The 22,858-nt window shown below is 44.8% G+C and overlaps 2 protein-coding genes across 3 annotated transcripts in view; one reads left to right on the top strand and one right to left on the bottom strand.

Moving 5' to 3' along the window:
* Positions 1 to 5,223: 5,223 nt before the first annotated feature.
* On the bottom strand, positions 5,224 to 22,000 carry NOB1 (NIN1 (RPN12) binding protein 1 homolog). Its single transcript, XM_027516117.1, has 10 exons — positions 21,862 to 22,000; positions 14,787 to 14,920; positions 14,533 to 14,665; positions 11,801 to 11,931; positions 10,040 to 10,111; positions 9,709 to 9,837; positions 9,417 to 9,617; positions 8,691 to 8,788; positions 7,518 to 7,662; positions 5,224 to 5,825 (listed from the first exon to the last, which is right to left on the bottom strand). Exons 1-10 carry the CDS (start codon positions 21,926 to 21,928, stop codon positions 5,556 to 5,558), a joined length of 1,380 nt encoding a protein of 459 aa, XP_027371918.1. The 5' UTR covers positions 21,929 to 22,000; the 3' UTR covers positions 5,224 to 5,555.
* Positions 18,875 to 22,858, top strand: part of WWP2 (WW domain containing E3 ubiquitin protein ligase 2) — a 147,141-nt gene continuing 143,157 nt past the window's right edge. The window contains exon 1 of one of the 2 annotated variants that reach the window (XM_027516116.1): positions 18,875 to 19,091. In XM_027516116.1, coding sequence (XP_027371917.1) covers positions 19,065 to 19,091 — 27 coding nt within the window. In that variant the 5' untranslated portion in view covers positions 18,875 to 19,064. Of the gene's footprint in view, positions 19,092 to 21,300; positions 21,409 to 22,858 lie in introns of those variants that run through there. The other variant, XM_027516113.1, reaches the window with a different exon arrangement.

Here is a 22,858-nt window from a genome sequence, read left to right as displayed (position 1 = left end):
CTTCCTTCCTTTTTATGACTGTATTATACTCTGTTGTGTGGATAAACCACATTTTGTTTATTCATTCATTCATTTACTCATTCAGTTGAAGGACATTGTGTTGTTTCCACGTCTGGCTATTATGAGTAATGCTACTACAAACATTTGTACACCAGTCTTTGTGTGGACATATGTTTTTTATTTCTCTTGGGTAAGTATATATAGGTGTAGAATTGCTAATAACTCTATATTTAACATTTGAGAAACTCCCAAACCGTGAGGTCAGGAATAAACCCCCCATTTTACAGATGAGGAAGCAGCAGGCACCCAGTGCTCACCAGCTTGTCCACGGCTCTACAGCTTGTCAGTGGTGTAGTCCAGAATTGGAACTCAGGCTCTTGGTCTCCAGAGCCAGCTCCTATCTCCTTGTTATCAGAGTTAGAGTCAAAATTCTTGAGTCTAGCTCCAGGTCAGCTGCTAATGCTTGTCTCTCTGAGCTCTGTTTGCCTTATCTGTAAAAATACAGGTTGGGACTGCATTGTCTTAAAGGTCTCTCTAGCTTTAACTTGCTGTCAGTTTAAGATTGTACAGTTCCCATGATCTTCTCCAAGCAGGCCTCGGTCCCAGGTGTAGGTATGCACTGGGCATTGTGTATCAGCTGAAAACAGTGTCCTCAGGGCCTTCCCTGCATCCCCAGGGAGCACGCCAGCGCCGTGGAGCTGTAAGAAGCTTTGTTGATCGTCTTTATTATCTAGAAATAAGAAGCAGGGGCAGAACCCTCAGGAGTCCCTCATCCTCCTGATGAAAGAACACAAACAGCCTCATTAGTCACCTGCCAAGGCCCTGTATCCAGAAGTCCCCAAAGTCCCCTTGGTTTTTTCCAGCTGCAGGTGATGGACTTAGCACAGTAGCTCAGAGCCATGTTTGGGCCTGTCTGGGGACCCAGGCATCTCTTGTCCTCGATGGTTCCCATGGCTACCAGCCAAGTATCCGTGGAGGGAATAGGTCCTTGGTGTCAGGAGAGAAATGGTTCTTCTACTTTAAGCCCCGTCCCATTTTGCCCTCCTGTCTCACAGTCACAATCACTGCTGCACAGAACACACACTGTTGTGTTGGACTCCCTGTTTTCCTGTGTGTCTTGATGGAATTTTGTCCTGTTACATATTGTGTGAAGTAGGTCATCCTCTGTTGGACTTAGACCTTCCCTGATTAAAGTGAAATTTCTCTTCAAATGGCATACATGTGTTGTGAAGAGATTTTATCTGATGTAGCAAATTGAGTTTTGGTCTCAGATCAGAGAACATAAAGTATAGAAGGGACTCATTTCCTTTTTTTCTTTCCTTTAAATTTTTTTTTTATTTTGCTGTGCTGGGTCTTAGTTGTGGCAAATGAAATCTTTAATCTTCCTTGCAGCATGTGAGATCTTTAGTTGTGGCATGTGAGCTCTTTAGTTGAGGCATCTGGGAGCTAGTTCCCTGACCAGGGTTTGAACCTGGGCCGCCTGCACTGAGAGTGCAGTCTTAGCCACTGGACTGCCAGGGATGTCCTAGGGACCCATTTTCAATGCTTGATCCTTTTCACATCACTAGTAACTCTTCAGCTTTTGCACAAATACCTTCAGGATGGGGAACTCATTTGTTATTTCCATGAGCAAACTAAAAGTTTGGAAAAAGTATTTCTTGCCTCTTGAATTATGTTCTCTAAAGTGGTCTGAGTCACGCATTCAGCTCCACAAGCATTTGTTGAATATCATTCAAGATCCAGGCACTGAGCTTCGTGAACAGTGTAGAAAGAGAACACCCAATGTCTGAAGAGGTACAAGCAGCTGTTAGTAAACATGCACAATGTCACTGTGCTTCACAGAACTGCAGTTTCCTCGTTGTCTTACTTACACAAAAGGTTTCATTTATAAGAATTTACCTCCAAATACATGAACAAAAAAACATAGTGATGTGGACGTGTTGAATGTTTCCACTCCAGATTTCTTCCTGTCCATAAATACTGGGGTAGATAGGTAGGTTTAGTTGCTCAGTTGGGTCCGACTCTTGTGACCCCATGGACTGTACCCTGCCAGATTCTTCTGTCCATGGGATTTCCCAGGCAAAAATACCGGAGTTGGGTTGCTATTTCCTTCTCCAAGGCATCTTCCTGACTTGGGGATCAAACTTGGGTCATTGATAATAATGTATATGGGGTATTCTTCTAGATCCCCCAGATTGTTGCTGCTTGGCTATGAATTAGGATGATACTGCTTCCTTGGGAGAGTGTTTTGAAAATGTGAGAACACTGAACTTTCTCTTAAAAAAAAAAATTATTTTTGGCCACGTCCGGTCTTAGTCGCAGCAGGCAGGCTCGGTGGTTGGGGTGCGTGGGCTCTCTAGTCGAGACACGGAGTTTCAGTTGATGCAAAGCTTGTGGGATCTTAGTTCCCGAACCAGGGATCGAACCCATGTCCTGTGCATCGGCAGGTGCGCTAGACCAGCGGGGAAGTCCCAGGGATTGTTTCTTGTTCCAGTGGGATTGGGTGGGGCCACAAGACTGGTTCTGGCATCAAACTAGGAGTAGGATTCTTGCAAGTTTGGCTTTGTCGGTTGAGACCAGAGCAGCCTTTAGTCTGGAAATAATTGTTTCCTGATCTGGAGTACCTGCCTGATGCCTGTGAATTAGGAAGTTTTCCACTCTGTATAGCAAGAGTGTGAAGCGTCCCTGGCTTCGGGTGAGCTTCGAGGATTATCTCGTTTGGGTGGGGAGGGGTATTTCCTTCCCCAGCCTCAGGAAACGCCTCACGTTTAAGTGCTCATCAGTGCTTCGCCGAGGACGCACAGGGGCCCCTCTGCAGACCTGGAATGCTTGCGTGCACTCAAGCGCTGTGATGGCTGCTCCTTCCCTTTCTTTGGGCCCTCCTGGACTCCCGGCACTGTTGTTCCACCTCTTCCTTCTGGAAATTCTCTCTCGATATCAAACCAGTGCAATTGTGCAGCTCACCTGTCTCCTCCTCTCTTAGGGATCACCTGCTTGACCTCCAGAAGCTGAATACTATGGTTTTCCGTGTTTTAGCTCTTTATTGTTTCAGGTGAGAGGGTAAATATGAACCCTTTTACTTCCTGTTGGCCAGGAGTGAAACTGTATAAAGACAACCCTAAAGGGTTTAAAGGCAACCTCCACAACCAAGCTAGTGTTCTGGCTCTGTCTTCAACAACTGAAACTGAAACTCTTAAATCAGTCAGGAGAAAGTCGTGATGCATGGCCAGCAGGTGGTGTTTGGTTATATATATATCTCAGTTTTTACAAGGCTAGTATTAAACGCCAAATATATGCAACAAGTATTTACCGGGCACCCACCATGTTCCAGGTACTGTTCTGTGTGCCTATGAGCAGTGGACGAGATACTGCCTTGTCTTCCAAAATGTAACACACACCCACACTTTTTTGCAAAAGAAAACACAAGGATAAGTCAGAAACAAATGAAATGGATTAGCCAGGGAAAAAGAGGAAACGGGGATGAGAGGGGAAGGCCATCTAGTTGTACACACACCTCTGTTTCACATAGTTTACATAGTTTTTACTTTCGGAACTGAGTTTTCACATTTAAAAAATACATAGGACAGGAAATACCTTAAACTGAATTTAAGTTCCCCCCAATTAGCTTTATACTAAATAGAAGGCAATGGCACCCCACTCTAGTACTCTTGCCTGGAAAATCCCATGGATGGAGGAGCCTGGTGGGCTGTAGTCCATGGGGTCGCTAAGAGTTGGGCACGACTGAGCGACTTCACTTTCATGCATTGGAGAAGGCAATGGCACCCCACTCCAGTACTCTTGCCTGGAGAATCCCAGGGACGGGGAGCCTGGTGGGCTGCCGTCTATAGGGTTGCGCAGAGTTGGACACGACTGAAGCGACTTAGCAGCAGCAAATAGACAACCATACAGGGAAAAACTTGATGTAAGGAACTTTTGAAGCTAGCACTCTGTGAATATGCTGTTAATGTAAAGAACTTAAGAAATCTACTCAGCAGGTTTATTTACCAAGTAATCTGTTAAGCATCATTTAGGGTGAGGCACTGAGAACCAATGACAACGTATGTAGCTTTCTTGTCCCATGTGGGTCACCTCCATCTAATTACAAGGAAACATCCTGTCCAGCCCAAATAGAGGGGCATGTTGAAAACCTGGCTAATACTATTAAAAAGGTCAACTTCACAAATGACAAAGGCGGAGAGATTGTTCAGATCTGGGGGAAAATGTTATGAAGGACAGTACCGGGGCGAGTTGGTAAAATCTGAAGTGTTATGTATTAGGTAACAGTAATGTATCATGTTAAATTTCCTGAATTTGATCACTGTGCTGTGGTTATGTAAAAGAACATCACTGTCCTAGGAGACACTTTGTGTATGAAGAAAGGGAAAAGCAAATAAAAAATGTTAACAATGGGAGAGCCTAGGTATTTTCCTGGATGACTGAAATGTTTTCAAAATGAGTTAAAATTAAGAGCTACAATTTTTTTTTTAAATAATAAAATTAGTACCTAGTATACTTTCTGGCAAAAAGAAAACCTAAATGCTTGATCCTTGAGTGCACACCTTAAGCATTTCTCTCACTGCTGGGCATACACACTGAGGAAACAAGAAGGGAAAGAGAGAGACACGTGTACCCCAATGTTCATCGCAGCACTGTTTATAATAGCCAGGACATGGAAGCAACCTAGATGCCCATCAGCAGATGAATGGATAAGAAAGCTGTGGTACATATACACAATGGAGTATTACTCAGCCATTAAAAAGAATACATTTGAATCAGTTCTAATGAGATGGATGAAACTGGAACCTATTATACAGAGTGAAGTAAGCCAGAAAGAAAAACACCAATACAGTATACTAACGCATATATATGGAATTTAGAAAGATGGTAACAATAACCCTGTGTACGAGACAGCAAAAGAGACACTGATGTATAGATCAGTCTTATGGACTCTGTGGGAGAGGGAGAAGGTGGGGAGATTTGGGAGAACGGCATTGAAACATGTATAATATCATGTATGAAACGAGTCGCCAGTCCAGGTTCGATGCACGATACTGGATGCTTGGGGCTGGTGCACTGGGACGACCCAGAGGGGAGGGTATGGGGAGGGAGGAGGGAGGAGGGTTCAGGATGGGGAACACAGGTATACCTGTGGCGGATTCATTCCGATATTTGGCAAAACTAATACAATATTGTAAAGTTTAAAAATAAAATTTAAGAAAAAAATGCACAGAAGCTTATAATCACATTTATTAGAAAAATATTACCACTTAGAAGTTCCTGTCTTTAAAGGTTGAAGATCTGCTCCAGGCACCATCTGCTCTGTTTTTGTCAAACTCCCTCAACAAGGCAGGAATCCCGGTTCTCTGGATGCGCACAGGTCAGGGGTTGGCCAGGCTCCACCACAAACCCAACCCGAGGCACCACAGCAAGTCCCAAGGCAGCGCTGAGGAAGTCAGGCCCTTTCTCTGTGTCCAGGGGGTTGTGGGGCTGGCACACTGGGGAACCTGAGACCGGGTCTCCTGGCAGCCGTCCAGCTTGCCCGTCGAGCTTATGCTTCACCTTTTCTTCACAAACTTCTTTCTGGAAGCATTGGGATTTAACCGTCTCCTCCCGGCTCCCAGGGTGCTGTCTCGGACCTGCAGGGTGGCTGAGCGGCTGGAGATGTCATTCTCTGCAAAGGGAGACACCCCAGCTACGTAGTCAGGGGCAAACACGTCGGTTTTCTGCCTGGCCTTTCGGGAAAGTCGCAGCTGAGGGAAGCGCTGATCCTCGGTCAGGTGGGGGTTGATGGCATACTTGCCCCCTTTGGGAGTGGGAAGAGAGTACTGCAAACAAGAAGGGGAAAGGCCATTAGAAGGACCGGGATTCGTATTCATGCACACCAGATCCTGAAAGCTCAGCTGACAACTCTGCATGTGGGCTGACAACCCCAGTGGAGTCTATCACCACTGCCTGCTGTGCACTAAGCCCCTGACTTGATCTTCCCACTTGAGCCTCACCTCACCTCACAGATGCAAAACCCAAAGCCGTATGCTGACTACATACTCTCAGATAAAGACAGACAGACTGCAGACTTCCGACTATGTTTCTCTACTTGTTAATTACAAATAATAACCTTATGGGAAATTTGATCATCTTGGTTTTGGTTAATTATATTGGCATTACATAAGAAACTGCCTTAACTAAGTGATCAAAGTTATTACTAGCAGTAAACTGGACAACTAGTTATCATTTCCCCCCTGACAGGATGCACTGGGAAGACCCAGCATCACTTCCGGGTGCTCCTGCCAACACTGCACAGCCTGAACCTAAGCAGGACGGAACACCAGGCAAACCCAATCAGCGATGTTAGGGAACTGCTCTGGACTCTTTAAAACCATTGAAAAGTGTCAAGGTGTGAAAGACAACAGACTTGACAAACTACTTCAGTTTTAAAGAGAGATGACAAACACAACGTGTGAGCCTAACCCTTTCTTCTTTTGCCACAAAGGAAATCCGTGTCAAACTTTGAATATGACCCATAGACAGGAGAACTGCAGGCTAGGTCACTGAGTTGCACCTGACTCTTTGTGACCCCACGGACTGTAGCCCACCAGGCTCCTCTGTCCATGGGATTCTCCAGGCAAGAATACTGGAGTGGGTTGCCGCTTCCTACTCCAGGGGATCTTCCCAACCCAGGGATCGAGCCTGCATCTCTTAACATCTCCTGCACTGGCAGGCAGATTCTTGACCACTTGCACCATCTGGGAAGCCAGATAGTAGTGCTGAAGTAATGTTAACGTCTTGGTTTTATTAACTGTACAGTGGGCGTGAAAGCCAAAGTTCCTCATTCAGGAAACACACAGCAAAGTATCTAGAGGCCAAAGGGCAGCAGGTAGCGTTTACTCTCAGATGGCTTTTAGGGGAAAAGAAAAAATATATATAAATGACAGAGCAAATGTAGTAAACGATTAAATTGGGAAATTAAATGGGAATTTGTACTATTTTTTGGCAACTTTTCTATAAATCTAAAATTATTTCAGAATAGAAAATTTAAAAATGAACAACCCTTCTCACATTAGTGGCATCTGCCTAGGAATACCTGCTGGCCTCTCGATGCTTCTCTCCTGATTCCTCAAGACAAATCCATTCGGCTGTGTGTCCAGGCAGAACTCTTGTGCAGAGCACTTCACACCCCTTCCCTTGTGGTTCTTGGAGCTTCTGGAAATTCTGCCCATCCTCAAACTCCCGCACACATCCAACCTCCACCACCCTACAAACAACCTCTCTGTGACCCCACATGTAATTTATTGTGTGGAATTACTGGTGATTTCTTCTTAGACTGCAAACTCCTCAAAAAGCTCATGGGGAGGCTGAATTGTGAGCCTTCCCCATCTGGATCACAGGCTTTCACGAACTATCTTGTAGAAATCATGAGGCTTTGTTCTTCTCTCTGATCATTTGCTCCTGATGCTAAGAGGTCTAGCTTCCCCAACCCTGGGCCCTGCCATCAGGGGAGGGGAAGCCGTTCCACTCACCCTCAGGCCGCGAGGATTTAGCACCTTCGGGTTGCGGGAGAAGTGCATGTGCAGGGTCCCGTCATCGCTGACGGTCACAGACACCTTCTTCAGCGTCTTGTTTCCACAGTGTGCACAGAACACTCGGCTCATGTCAGACGTTGTCCTATAGACACAAAGGAGCCTCACTACACTGGAGCCTCAGGCAGCAAACCCAGTCCCCGGGGCGCACGGCGAGTCTCGGGCCTCGGAGGAGGAGGAGGCGGCCCGAGAAGTGGAAGGGGACAGGCTGAACTGCACTGCCATCCTGGACCAGGGCTGCCCGGCTGTATCGCGTGGCTGATACATGCACACTGCTGCCCCACGGTTCCAGGGGAAAATGACGCAGGTAGTAAGAAAACTGAGCAGGATGTTTTTACAGTGGCCGTGAACGCTTCACCGAATTCTGTCAGGCATTATGCTACAAGTGTACCCTGGAAACAACCCCATGAGGTGGGTATATCTGCATTTCACAGGTGGCGAAATGGCAACTAGGCAAGATAGCTAGCTGCTCAAGGTCACAGAGCCAGTAAGTAGCATGCATACGCCCAAGGAATATGGCTCCAGAGTCAGCGCTCTTACCACCACCCCCCCTTCTCCAGGGGCATGCTATTACATTATTACAACTATTACTGAATACCTTGGCCCCAAATGTCATGTCACTGGGCATGATGCCAGGAGGTGGCTCTGGAGATGCTGAAAATTTATTAACGAATCATACAGGAAGCACTATCGAAGCTGCTATGGTCGATGGGTGTGGGCGCTGAGGCTGACCCCCAGGCCTCTCTCCTCCCTTCTCAAGCCCCAGTGGTGGACTCTGAACAGGAGAAGCTGCTGCTCTCAAGGACCAAGCAGGAGCCCTAGTGTCTGTCCTTAAGGAATTCTCCCTCAGTTCCCAGGGGCAGGAGACAAGAGCTGCATGCAACTGCCAGAGAGGCCAGGCCCCTGACCTGATGTCTGTGCAAGTGAACGGAACCCTCTCAACAGGGGTTAGGAAATAATTATTCTGTGCAAGAAACCATCCCGTCACTGGGGCTAATCTGAGGTGGAAGAACACCTGCACAGAAGGCAAGGCTCCCTTTCAAGAAGCCCACAGGTTTAGGAAGAGACGGGTGCTCGACAGGGGCACCGGCGCCCACACTACTGGCTACGTACTTGAAGCAGCCATGGCAGCGCAGGATGTAGCTCCGGGCCTCGCGGATGAGCATGCCGTTCACGGCCAGCACGTGCAGCCCCATCTGCAGCAGGACATTCTGCAACCAACACGTTAACGGGGAACCAAACTCAGAGCAAAACCGACATTATCTTTAACACCTGCATAATCACAGTTAAGAGAACTTCACAAACCCTGGTCTGGCTTATGAAGGGCTTCTGCTCAAGAAAAGCAAGCGTAGGATGCCTCTCAAGACGGGTAAACCAGGACAAGGACCCAGATTCTTCTGATACCAAGTGCGACTGACTGTGAGCGTTAATTAGCCAAGACCTCCCATGAGTGATCTCTCTTTTTTTTTTAAAGCAATCTCTTTAACAGAGACATTCATTGTGTCAGAGCAAAATTATTCATTTCTGGATTGGAAACCTCTATAGTCTTGAAATACTGAACACAGCACCGAACATTACACACACTGAAAGAAAAGCACCAACCGATTGTGAATGTCAGACGTTAGGAATGTAATGTACTATATACATTTTGTCAATATATTATGAATCCCCAACCTCCAAGCGAAATGGCAAATTACCAAAGAGCATAGGCAAAGTTCTAGAACCAGGAAAAGAAGCATTATGTAACAGTTCTGCACATCCCATCCCCAACCTCCGAGGGACCACTGTCCGTACAGGTATGACACTGAGCCCAGGCAGACAGATACCCACTCCACCCACCTGCATGGCAAAGTCTGTAGTCACACAGCCGACCCGCACGTCCTTGGGGACAGCACACTGCTTCATCTCCTGCTGGATCTGCTTGATGTTGCTGGGGGTTATCCACCCACCCCCGTCGTCATCACTGTCTTGGTCCTGTCTTTCATCAAGTCCATTCTCTTCATCCTCCTCCTCATTTGGAACATCCTCACCTCCATCCATCTGAAACATTAATAGAATTCAAACTCCCTGCCCATGGGTGCAGCTGGAAGATGCTAGTCTGTGGTCATCAGATCATAAGGCAGGGCCTTACCAGCAGCTCCTGCAGTTCACAATCAATGTTAGGCAAAGGATTTCTCCAGAACATGAAGGAACTGAACTCTAGGTCCTCAGGCTCACTGGCTGGGTGTCTGTGTTCTACTGTTTCTTGTGGGGGTTTAGGCTGAGATTAAAAGAATAGTAATTTTAAAACCTGAAAACTGAGAGAGAGTTCAAGATGACATGATATACAATGTATAAGTCAGATCAGGCAGGGCTGGACGTATTGCAGCATCTCTCGGGATAAATTTGGTTCCCTGGAATTTGTGGAGATCTGACATGGAGCAGAAAAAAGCATGAAGAGCCCGGCCTGTCTCAGAAATTACCTTTGACGGCAGATGGAAACCAGAAACGTGCAGAGGCGTTTCCGGGTGCTGAATCGATGAACTCACTTTAACCTTTAAAAAGAAAAAGGAACAAGAGACAGCACTAAGCAAAGAAATACAGGCTGAAAATTCAACATGGAAGAGTAATTAAAAAAAAAAAAAAAAACAGAAAACAAAATACTTCCCCCTGGTTATTGAAATAAAAAAGATTTATTCAATGTTTTTTAAAGAGTGAGAAACATAAAAATATATATGAAGAATTATTCAGGGAGTCCACTGCCACCAAATAACCATTTTAGGACATTCCTTTTTTGGCCCTGGACATAAAGCTCTAATGCACATCATTATGTATAAAACTTGGAAGTATCTTTGGTTACATCCTTAGGATAAATGCCCAAAAGTGGAATTGCTGGGTCAAGAGAGAGGAGTTTTAAAGCTTCTGATACAAAACAGGTTAACTTCTGCCCAAAAGACTGCAGGAAAGGGTGGTTTTTAGGAATCTCAAGTTGACAGATGCCAAAACAGAAACCCGGCTCAGCCACAAAGTCAGCCTTTATGTAAAACTATTCCCTTGACTCCCACCCCCCAAAACATTCTGGTGACACACAGAAGTCTGTACTTCCGGCATCGCTTTTAGACTTTTTGGATTGGAGGACTCTAAAGCTGGCTGAGAACAAGTGAAGGCAGTTCCAACTGGAATAGGAACATCGGCCCACTACAGTGGAGTGCTCACTACAGTCTACTAGTTTTGATGACTTTAGACAGTGGAGATCAAGTCATTCTTTGTAACCACTAGTTGAAATTACTTATTACAGTATAAACTATCTATCTTCCAAAATCCTCTGGCCTGGAAACAGTCAGTGCGGCCCAGGCACAAAACCATTAATCTCTTCAACTTAAACGAGCTGGACAAATCTGTAAAAGCACAACAGGAACCCAGAATTTTGAAGGTTAGAAAGAGTTGAAAAAAATGGTAGCATTTTTGGTATTCCTTCTTGCTTGTTTCTGGAAAAGAATTCTATTTTTTCAAAAGTAGTGATAATATAATTGATTTTTACTCTCTTTCCGCATTTTTATTTATTTTTTTTTCGCATTAAAAAAAAAAAAATTTATTTGGCTGTGCTAGGTCTCAGCTGTGGCATGCAAGATCTTTTAGTTACAGTATACAAAGCTGCTTAGGTGCAGCATGTGGGATTTAGTTCCCTAACCAGGGATTGAACCCGGGACCCCTGCATTGGGAACTTGGCGTCTTAGCCACTGGACCACCAGGAAAGTTCCTCTTTCAGCATTTTAAAATTTAACCATTCTCACCAAGAACTTACAGGTCAAGACTGAGACACATTTGCTAACTACAATGTAATGAACCTTATCTGGATCCTGATTCAAACAAATAAACTATTAAAAAATTTATAAAATAATTAAGAAATGTGAACAAACACACATTTGGATATTTGATGATACCAGGGAATTGCTATTAATTTTGTGTAGTGTAATATTCGTTTTGTGGTTATATTTTAAAAAGACATACCTTATCTCTTTCAAGACACACCAAGAAATATCAGTGAAATAAGATGTCTGAATTCAAAATGCTCATGGCTAGAGTGGGTGGAGATGAAAACAGACTGGTCATAAGTTGATAACTATGGAGGCGGAATGATGGGGACACTGGGTCCATTACACTACTCCCTCTACTTCTGTACATCTGATAGTTCTCATAATAAAAAAGTAAAAATGGATGAAATCACAATCCTTCTTATTTACCTTTTCTGGTTCTTGTTTTAGATGAGACACCCCAACAAATTCTGCTTCCAGCTGGTAAGTAAGTGCCAGTACTTGGATATCTGTAGCAGAAAGGCTAGGATAGTCTCCAGTTTTCTTTGAAAACTCAGTCACTGTAAACAAGAGATTCCAAACTTCAGTTAAAAGCAAAGAGCCATATGACTCTGGATAACTGTAATGAAAGTATGAAAAGAACTTTGGATCAGTATCCCCAAACACACCTCACTCATTCATCTCCTGATCTTTTTCTACTCAGAACCAAGACATTTGTATCTCTCAAGATTTATGCCAGTTATGTTTACTGTAATGTCCTTATTGAGTGCAGATGAAGGGACAGAAAAAAGTTAATAGAAAATCATTGAAAGTTAGCATAATATTTGCAAATGATAAGAGTTCCTCTTCTAGGCTCTGGTATTATATTAGAATAGAAAGTCTCTTCTCCCTCAGCAATAAAGTTCTGTGATTCTAACAGTTCTTTTTAATAGAATGGATGATCACAGTACAAGTGGGATGGAAAGGTGATTCAACCAATAATTATTGTCTATGATGAGACAAAAATACTGGGTAACAAATATTGAACAGTTTTTGTATGTAAACCCACCCCAACAAGAAAACCCACATCCCTATTTAACACAAAGTGATCTCCAGCTCTTGTGTTGTTATTCTCCTGAGACATCAATAATAAGCATATACAATAATATTTTGACACATTAACAGAAAGATGTCTTCTGCTACATTCAGTTCAGTTGCTCAGTCTTTGCGATCCCATGAACCGCAGCGCGCCAGACCTCCCTATCCATCACCAACTCCCTGAGTCCACTCAAACACATGTCCATTGAGTCCGTGATGCCATCCAACCATCTCATCCTCTGTCACCCCTTCTCCTCCTGCCCTCAATCTTTCCCTGCGTCAAGGTCTTTTCAAATGAGTCCACTCTTCGCAGCATGTGACCAAAGTATTGGAGTTTCAGCTTCAATATCAGTCCTTCCAATGAACACCCAGGACTGATCTCCTTTAGGATGGACTGGTTGGATCTCCTTGCAGTCCAAGGGACTCCCAAGAGTCTTCTCCAACACCACAGTTCAAAAGCATCAATTCTTCGGCACTCAGCTTTCTTTATAGTCCAACCCTCACAATCATACATGACCACTGGAAAAACCATAGCCTTGACAAGACAGACCTTTGCTGACAAAGTAATGTCTCTGCTTTTGAATATGCTATCTAGGTTGGTCATAACTTTCCTTTCAAGGAGTAAGCGTCTTTTAATTTCATGGCTGCAGTCACCATCTGCAGTGATTTTGGAGCCCCCAAAAATAAAGTCAGCCACTGTTTCCCCATCTATTTGTCATGAAGTGATGGGACCAGATGCCATGATCTTAGTTTGCTACTTTAGCACCAGGAACAATAAGTATACAGCTCACTAAAAATGCAGCTATTAATTAACAGCAGCTAAAATTTATTGGGTACTATGTATCAAGTGCTATGTTAAAAGCTTTTCATTTTGTCCTTCAGTCAAATCTTTACAAAAATTTTTAAGTTGAAAAAAAAATTTTTTTTAAGTTGAAATACAGCTGATTCACAATGTTGTGTTAATTGCTACTGTACAAAAAAGTGATTCAGCTATACATTTATACATATATATTCCTTTTAAAAATGTTCTTTTCCATTATGGTCTATTATAGGATACTGAATACAGTTCTCTGTGCTATACAGTAGAATTTTGTTGTTTATCCAGTCTATATATAAAAGCTTACATCTGCTAATAACCCAACCTCCCTCCCTCAACTCCCTCCCTCTTGACAACCAGAAGTCTGTTCTCTATGCTTGTGATTCTGTTTCTGATAGGTCATTTGTGTCACATTTTATATTTCACATATAAGTAATGTCATATGATATGTGTCTTTCTTAGTATGATAATCTCTAGTTGTATGCATGTTGCTGCAAATGACATTATTTTGTTCTTTTTTATGGCTGAGTAGTATTTCATTGTATATCTGTACCATATCTTCTTTATCCATTCATCTGTCAATAGACATTTGGGTGGTTTTCATGTCTTGGCAAATGCAAATAGTGCTGCTATGAATATAGGGGTGCATGTATCTTTCTGAGTTACTACAGCTTTGTCTCAGTATATCCCTAGGAGTGGGACTGCTTTAGCCAAATCTTGTGAACTAAATACTATTAGTATTTTCTCAGAAAGATTAAGTAACTTGTCAAAGATCACAAAACTAGTATGTTAGAGAAAGCTAAAGGAGTCACAAGTAGTGTAGGTAGCATCATCTCCAGTATCAGCCTTTAAACCCTAAAACCCCTAAAAACACTTTCAACCACCTAGGTCCTTTCCAGGGCAGGACTTCTATTTTTAATCCAAACAAATTTAATATTTACAAAACGCTGGACACTGTGCTGAGTGACATTATTCTTCCTTTAATGCTCCCAGCAACCTCGAGGATAGGTACTTTTGTTAATCCCATTTTACAGATGAGGAAACTGACGCCTAGAGAGTCTGAGTGATACACGCAAGGGAACATAGCTAGTAAGCAGCAAGGCCTGGCTAACTCATGACTCAGGAAGCCTCTCTCCCACCAGGATCTTGACCGTGGGGTTTCTAAACCAACTCTGATAAAGTAACCAGGCTCCAACTAGCACCAGAGCAGGTTCAGTCAGCAACCTGGGACCCAGCTTCACTATCAACATCGGGCAGAGGTACTCACCCAGTCGCACGTATTCAGGGAAGGGCTCCTTGAAACGCAGCTCGTAGGGCAGGACGGCGAGCCGCCTGCGCGTGGCCTTGTCCCGAATCTCGCTGATCACATTCCGGATGGTGTAGATGTTCTTCCCGATGTCCTGCGGGGAGACCAGCCCAGCTCACACCATTCCGCACCACGCAACGTGCTGCCGGATTTCCCAAACTCCGTCAGGGGCCACCAGCCCAGACCCCGCTCCTCTCCACAGAAGCACCCTGTACCTGCAAAGCCGCATCCAGCAGAAACGCCCCGGCATCCGCTACAACGTGCTCCACCGGCGCCATGTTGGCCCAACGAGGCCACACCGCGCATGCGCGCGGAGCTTCCGCCAGTCGCTCGGTACCAATCCGGGCCCCTGGGAACCGAGAAAAGAAGCTGCAGCTAAGCGGCGACTCCTGGCGGGCGCGCCGGCATTTTCCGGCTCTGAGCAACCGGCGCGCCTGCGCAGTACGGCCGCCCGATTGCCTGGGAGGTGTGGGCGCGGTCAAATCTTGGGAGGGATCTGGCGGGGGGTGGTCGCCTGAGAAAACGCTGTTCGGCATCAACTATTGGCCCTCAGGGCTTCCCTGGTGGCTCAGACAGTAAAGCGTCTGCCCGCAATGCGGGAGACCCGGGTTCGATTCCTGGGTCAGGAAGATCCCCTGGAGAAGGAAAGGGCAATCCACTCCAGCACTCTTGCCTGGAAAATCCCATGGATGGAGGAGCCTGATAGGCTACAGTCCATGGGGTCGCAAAGAGTCGGACCCGACTGAGCGACTTCACTTTCATAATTGGCCCTCAGGGGCTTCCCTTGTAGCCCACTCGTTAAAGAATCTGCCTGCAGTGCAGATGACCTGGGTTCGATCCCTGGGTTGGCAAGATCCCCTGGAGAAGGAAATAGCAACACATTCCAGTGTCCTTGTCTGGAAAATCTCACGGACAGAGGAGCCTGGTGGGCTGCAGCCCATGGGGTGCAAAGAGTCGGGCACGACTGAGTGACTAACACTATTGATCCTTCAGTTCAGTTCAGTCGCTCAGTCGTCTCCGACTCTTTGCGACCTCATGAATGGCAGCACGCCAGGCCTCCCTGTCCATCACCAACTCCCAGAGTTCACCCAGACTCACGTCCATCGAGTCAGTGGTGCCATCCAGCCATCTCATCCTCTGTCGTCCCCTTCTCCTCCTGTCCCCAATCCCTCCCAGCATCAGGGTCTTTTCCAATGAGTCAACTCTTCGTATGAGGTGGCCAAAATACTGGAGTTTCAGCTTTAGCATTATTCCTTCCAAAGAAATCCCAGGGCTGATCTCCTTCAGAATAGACTGGTTGGATCTCCTTGCAGTCCTTAGAGACTTTAATTGGCCCTTAGGGCTTCCCTGGTGGTTCAGCGTTAAAGTATCTACTTGTAATGCAGGAGACCCAAGTTCGGGTCCCTGAGTCTGGAAGATTCACTGTAGAAAGGCATAGCAACCCACTCCAGTGTTCTTGCCTGGAGACACCCCATGGGGTCATATTCTTGCCTGGAGATGCCCCAGCTTCTGTACACTTGAATTCAAATATTCTGTATTTGGTTTTATTGTTGAGTCAGTCGGTTCAGATGACCTAAAGACTGGGCTTCCCTGGTGGCTCAGTACTAAAGAACACTACCTGCCAAGGTAGGAGACTCCAGTTGAACCCCTGGGTGGGGAAGAGCCCGTGGAGAAGGAAGTGGCAACCCTCTCCAATATTCTTGCCTGGGAAATTCCATGGACAGAAGGGGATTGGCAGGTTACAGTCCATGAGGTCGCAAACGGGTTGGACATGACTTCGTGACTAAACAACTCTATGAAATACTATTTTATAGGCAAGGGGTGGTTGCTCAAGAAAACGAGGCCAGGCTAACATTGACTAAATGGTGCATTAACACTGAAACAAACCAACTCAGAGCCACTTTCTTACCTTTATGCCAGGCCAACCCCTGCTTTCTTACCCCTACTTCATTTTGAGCAATTTGGGGCAGGGATCTCTATCTCTCAATTTTTTACCTTAATATTCTTGCTCCACTTACATAAAACAGGGCTCATAATTCCTTGCTGAAATTCTGTAATTATGAAATCTGGTCTGTTAGAAATTCATGCTGGTGAACTTGACTGAATAATGTCTTTTCAGTCATCTATCTTCAGTGGTGTTGAGTTAATTCTATACTGTCTTTCTAGTCTTCACTCCAGTTTTCACCCCTTGATTATAATTTAGCCCTTGTACCTCCAAAAAGTCATTCACACCTCTGGGGGGTCTTAACCACTGAACTACCAGGGAATTCCCTATCATATCAATTTGTGTTGTTGTTCTTATTTCTGACATTCTCAGTTCCTCTGCAGAATTTTACATGGCTGACCATCTCCTCTTTCTGGACTGTCTCTCCTCTCTTCACTCTCATGATGCATCACTATGGTCCCCCTGCATCTCTGGTGATTTTTCAGCCTCCTTTAGTGCATTCTCTTCTGCCTTGCGCACAGGGCACCATCCACAGAACTGTCTTGGCCTCCATGTCTCTCTGTTTTCTCCTTCACCAGTACTATCTATCCTCAAAGCTGGTCATAATGATCACATTATATGAATACCTCTGGAATCTATAGGTCCAATCCTTGTTTATTCCATAACCTAGTCTTTTGGCCACATCCTTCTGAACATTTTTGGCATTATTACTCAGGAGGAGGGTTAAAACTAGGTAATTGTCTCTCCTGCCCCTGCTTAAAATTTCTTCACTGGTTGAGTTCCTATTTTTACTAATGGCATCACCAAAAAAGGCATTCAAGGTAAGAATCTCTTCTGAGTCATCTTTATTTCAACCTGTACTCCTCTTGCTCAAGTTTATTGATGTCACTTCTGAAATGGTTTGAGGTACCTGGGTCCCTTCTCCATTCATTCCCATTAAGTTTTTATTTCATGCCTAGAAAATATAGTTCACTCAAAATATAGTTCACTATAGTTCACTATAGTGAAAATATAGTTCACTAATATTCCTGTCTCTAATTTATTCCTTAATTGACTGCTCCTGCTGCCTGGAAAGGCAGGGATTATATAGAAACTAGACCCCACAATAAAAGAGGTTTATTGAAATCAGCAATAACTCTGTGGACACTATGGTGAAGGAGAATGACCTAGATCAATGTTCTCCAACTTGAGTGTAAATCAGAATCACCTGGAGAGATTGCAGAACTAGAAATAGCTGGGCTTCGTCCTCAGTTTCTGATTCAGTACGTCTGGGCAGAGATGGACAAGCTGCCTTTCTAGTAAGTTTCAGGTGACACTGATGCTGCTGACCTGGGGTCACACTTGAGAACCACTGATTTAGGAGAATGGTCAGGAAAAGAAAGATCAGGCTTTGAGCCATTCTTTTTCTAGTAAACATTAAAAATACTTGTCAATATAGGCTTCTTGACACTTTGTAGCTTTTGTCATTTTTTGGTAATACTTTAATCCCTTTTCTCTTTCCCTGTAATGTTAGTCTCCAAGTCCCCTGAAGCCTTGGGACTGTGGAAAAAAATACATACTGAGAGCTAATTTACACCACCACGATTTGGGTGATGTAATAGCTACGAGCAAAGTGATATCTTGTGTAGTGTCGAGGGGCAAGTTTGAGTTTAGAGGCCTAAGCTTCGGAGCCACATCTTGAAGGATGATGAGGGCAAAGACTCATGAGGTCTGAAAATCCAAAGGGAGTGTTCAGGGAGTTGAGGGTAATGTCTTTGGTAGCTGAAGGTGTCTGGGGACAGGTTCTCTCAGAAGTGAAGGGAAGAAATTCCTTGGTGGCCTAGTGGTTAGGATTTGGAGCTTTCACTGGGAGACCCCAGTTCCATCCCTTGTTGAGAAGCCATCCCACATGCTGCCAAAATACAAAAAAAAAAAACCCCCAGAAAACCTCAGAGGACCCAGAAGTGAAGTGAACCCTGAAACACGTAGTTTGAAGCTCCTTGTTTTTTTAAAAAATGAAGAAAGTGAAGAAATCTCAAACATTATTATGAAAATTGTCACTGGAAACAGTTTACCTTAATAAATGAACACTTTCAAACATATGTAGCGGAGAAGGCAATGGCAACCCACCCCAGTACTCTTGCCTGGAAAATCTCATGGACGGAGTCTGACAGGCTGCAGTCCATGGGGTTGCGAAGAGTCGGACACGACTGAGCGACTCCACTTTCACTTTTCACTTTCACGCACTGGAAAAGGAAATGGCCACCCACTCCAGTGATCTTGCCTGGAGAATCCCAGGGACGGGGGAGCCTGGTGGGCTGCCATCTCTGGGGCTGCCCAGAGTCAGACAAGACTGAAGCGACTTAGCAGCAGCAGCAGCAGCAGACATATGTAGAAGGACTCCACGTATAACTCATTTGGAGATAATGACAACTTTAACATGTGAGACCCTTTATGAAAGAGAAAAGGTCTTGATTGTGTGCCAGTGAATATTTGACTTCACTTCCAGGAAAATTTACAGGCTATAAAACTTTATACTTAACAGTTGGGTAGGGGGGAGAAAAACTTGATGCAGAAGAAATACGACTTGAATTCAGTAAGTATATCTAGAATTCCTCTGGACTTTCCTGGGAGTGTCCCGGACTTTCTTGTCTCTGCCTTTGACCTTGTTTTCTCTTCTGCCTGAGAATTGTTCTTGCCAACCCCCACTTACTTAGTCTCCAAGAAGCCACTGTGTTGTTCCCTCTGCAAACTGGTCCTGATTACCCAAATCAGAGTTTTCTCCAAGGACAGATTTGGACCCTTATTTCCCACCATACTTAAGACATTTCAAATCTAGCCCTCAGTGAGCAGTTATTACTTCTGCTTTGCATTGCAGTTACTTGGTTGTCTTCTTTAAGTAGGTTGAAAGTCAGGGACTGTTTCAGGGGACTTTTTCCTTAAATGAACATTTCAACTTCTTTTTAATTTTTTGGGGGTGCTTTCATGATGACATAGTTCACATTTTTTATGTGTCTTAAAATATCTCCTATATTGTAGGACCTATAGCAGCCAGTTCAGTGCTCAATAAAAGTTGATGTAGTCTATTCATTCAACGGATTATTTAAAGAGGCCTCCTATTGGCCAGGTACTGCTTTGGAAGCTGGGTTATGGCTCCTGTCGTCGTAATTTTTTTGTTGGGGGTAACAGATTATACATATACACATTCATGTGAAAGGCAGATAGTGCTAAGTTGAGGAAATAAGGAGAGAAAAAACAAATCAGGAAGGGACTGGGAGGAGGGGAAGGAAGAGATGAGTTGCGATTTTAAATAGTGTAACCAGGAAAGGCTTTACTGCAAGGGACAGTTAAGCAAACATATGAAAGAGATGAGGGGGTGAGCCAACTGACTACCCAGGAAAACAGCTTTCCAGAAGAGGGGAAAAGCAAGTCCACAGACCCTCAGGATAGAGTGGCTGAAGCAGGGTACTGAGTCAAACTGCAGTTGGAGATGAGATGAAAGAAACAAAGGGGAGGGGTGGAAGGGACCATGTACGGACTTTATGAAAGAAAAGTGAAGTCTTTCAGTCGTGTCTGACTCTTTGTGACCCCATGGACTGTAGCCTACCAGGCTCCTCCGTCCATGGGATTTTTCCAGGCAAAAGTTCCGGAGTGGGCTGCCATTATTCAGGATATATATTAAGCTTTTACTCCTTTAACCCACAGTGAGAGACTGCCTTGTCTAATCCCTTTTTTCCTTTGGGTGAACACCTACTCAAATGCCACCAAATCAAAGAGGCCTTCCCCTAGAATAGAATTAGTACAACTCCCATCTAGAGAACGTTACTAGAGAGATTTTAGTAGTTTTATAGATGGGATTACTGTAAGAATTAAGGTGTTAAGAGAGGACTGTAGCTCCTTAAAAGGCCATCTCCTGGATGGATTTGGGATGGGAAAAGTAGAGACTAAATGCTCAACCAGTTTAATTTGTATGCATATCTGATCCCTCCAACTGGAAGACCTAAGAATAACAGACTAATTAGTGCACAGTGCTTAAGGCTAATTAGGTGATTAATACTCATTTTAGTTAATGGTGATTGAAAGTGAAAAATTGAGCCTTCATTCAACTTGTCAAAGCTGAAGTTCTTGACCATTGGTAAAGAATATGGACTTAAAATGTTTTATTTTCCAATTCATAAAGTTCTATCTAATCCATATATTATCGAAATGGGGTTAGTTTGGTGTGCTGGGGCATCTTATGGACCACAGCAAAGGTTTCGGAGCTTTTCTAACCTTTGTTTTATGTCACAAGAACAGATGCTCCACAAAAGCTACTTTTGAGTTTCTACAGTCTAGAAACGTGCCTGGCACATAGTAGGCTTAGGGTTGTCAGGTATAGCAAATTAAAACATAGGATGCCCATTACATATGAGTTTTTTTTTTTTTAACTATAAATATGTACTGTACCAGACAATATTTTGGGGCACACCTCCGTATTAATGGCTGTTTAAAATTACAATTTAACTCGGTGTTCTGTATTTTATCTTGTCTGTTAACCCTAAGGAGTTCAATAAATATCTGTTGACTTAATAGATTGAACGCCTCCTCTCACCTGTAAAATGGAGCTAAGATAGACCCGCCCTCAGCGTTGATGGGAGGAGTAAACGAAGCGCCTGGCACTCTGCGAGACTTCAATTTGTTTGCTGGGAGACCATCTAGCAAGTGGAAAATCCTCCCACTTTTTAAACTTACAAAGGACAAGAAAGCCTTCTGGCCAGAGGTTCTCAGGCCCGGCCTAGGTTGCCCACACCTGAGGCCCGGCCAGCCTCTTCCGGGTCAGCTGACCGCGCGTGGTCACGTGACCTGGCCCGAGTGAGGGCTGTGGAAAGCGGAAGTGGGAGAGGAGTTGGGCGCCGCTTCTGTGGCCGCTGCAGGTAGCCAGCGCGGGCACTGGGGACGCAGCTGGCGGGTGGGGGCGCAGGGAAGTCCGGGGGCGGCAGGCGGCGCGGGGTGGGCCGGGGGAGGCGCGGCCCCGGCGCCGGGGGGCGGCGGCTTCCTGTGGGAGGGGCCTGGCGCGGCGGTTCCGGCCTCCGAGGAGGGGTGTCCCGACTCCCGCCCGAGCAGGGTGGGCGCGCCGCTGGCGGTGCGCGGGGGCTGCTCCGAGGTGGGCGCGAAGGCCGTCCTGGGTGCGGCGGCCAGCAAGTCGTCCCGGAAAGGGAAAGCATCATAGGTGCCAGGAATGAAGAGGAGTGACCTTTGTTGAGGAAGCGGAGCAGGGGGAAGGGGCGACTTGGGGGATTGAGTTGCAATGGGTCGCCTGAGAATGGGCGAGTGACGTGGTGGGGAAAAAAGGAGAAATTAGCAAGAAGATGCAGCGTGAGCCTCACCTGAGAGTCTTTTCCTTTCTTCCTCTTTGGAAATGATTGGTGCTCCAGACTTTGATTTTGTTCCCATTCAGTGTTTTAAACTTTAGGAGGGATCATAGAATCTTGACCGTCTTGCTTTCGTCACACTCACTTAGTCTTGCTTGGGTAGGGTTTCCACTTCTTGGGAACCTGGTCCTTCAGATCATCTTTCTTAGCGGTTTGCTCAGATCAGATCAACTTCTAGACTTAAAAACAGAGTGTGGGCACGTTGCTATGGCCTTAAAGTGGCTTTTAACCTCCAGTGTTGAGCAAGACCTAGTCCCAGCATTACCTCACCAATATAGATATGCTGTAACCTTGGACAGTGTCTACCTACACTACTTTATGACTTTTCCTCTTTCTTCAGTTTAAATTATTCAGTTTGCTTTACCTTGTGACTGCTTATCTCCACGGGCTGTAACTAGGTAGCAAGACTGAACTGTGACCTGGATCATGATTTTGAAATTAAACACCTGTGCTAAAGCTGTTCGTCCTCCTTTTCTTCGTGTTTACTAACATTTGCAAAAGTGGAATGAATTTCACAGATGTGGTGTTATTGGAGTGAATGTGTAAACTGGGCATTAACAGGAGTCAGAGTCGTTTTGGATTACAAGTAGGAAAAAAAAATACTTTTCTAATGAATAACGAGTTCAAGTTTTTGGAGTACTTGACAAACATTTAAAAATTGATTTTTGTGGCAGCCCTGTGAGTTAGGTTGGGAAGGTGTTATTTCCATCTCAGAATGAACAAACAGACCTGAGAGAGATGACTTGATTTTTTTTTTTTTTTTGACAATTTTTTGCTTTTTCTTATCTACTCATCTCTTTCTCCCTGCTAGACTGCAAATTCCTCAGGGGTAGAGTCCATATCTTATTTGACTTATTTAACTACTAATCTAGTTCCTGGCACGTTGTAGGCGCTTGGTAAGTGTTTGGTAAATAAATGAGTTCCTGAAGGTCACAGACCTGTAAGTGGAGGA

Source organism: Bos indicus x Bos taurus, chromosome 18, assembly GCF_003369695.1.
Source record: "Bos indicus x Bos taurus breed Angus x Brahman F1 hybrid chromosome 18, Bos_hybrid_MaternalHap_v2.0, whole genome shotgun sequence".
In the NCBI taxonomy this organism is placed as follows: Eukaryota; Metazoa; Chordata; class Mammalia; order Artiodactyla; family Bovidae; genus Bos; species Bos indicus x Bos taurus.
Note: the sequence above shows the minus strand (reverse complement) of the source record. Positions and strands in the feature narration are given on the sequence as shown.

Excerpts from the sequence above, each read along its gene's own strand:
- NOB1 (XM_027516117.1), bottom strand. The coding sequence starts at position 21,928 with ATGGGAACAAAATCAAAGTCTGGAGCACCAATCATTTCCAAAGAGGAA. Across the intron at positions 11,932-14,532 it reads CCCTGAATACGTGCGACTGG|TGACTGAGTTTTCAAAGAAA; the intron begins GTGAGTACCTCT and ends TCTTGTTTACAG. Across the intron at positions 8,789-9,416 it reads CTACAGACTTTGCCATGCAG|AATGTCCTGCTGCAGATGGG; the intron begins GTGGGTGGAGTG and ends TGTTGGTTGCAG.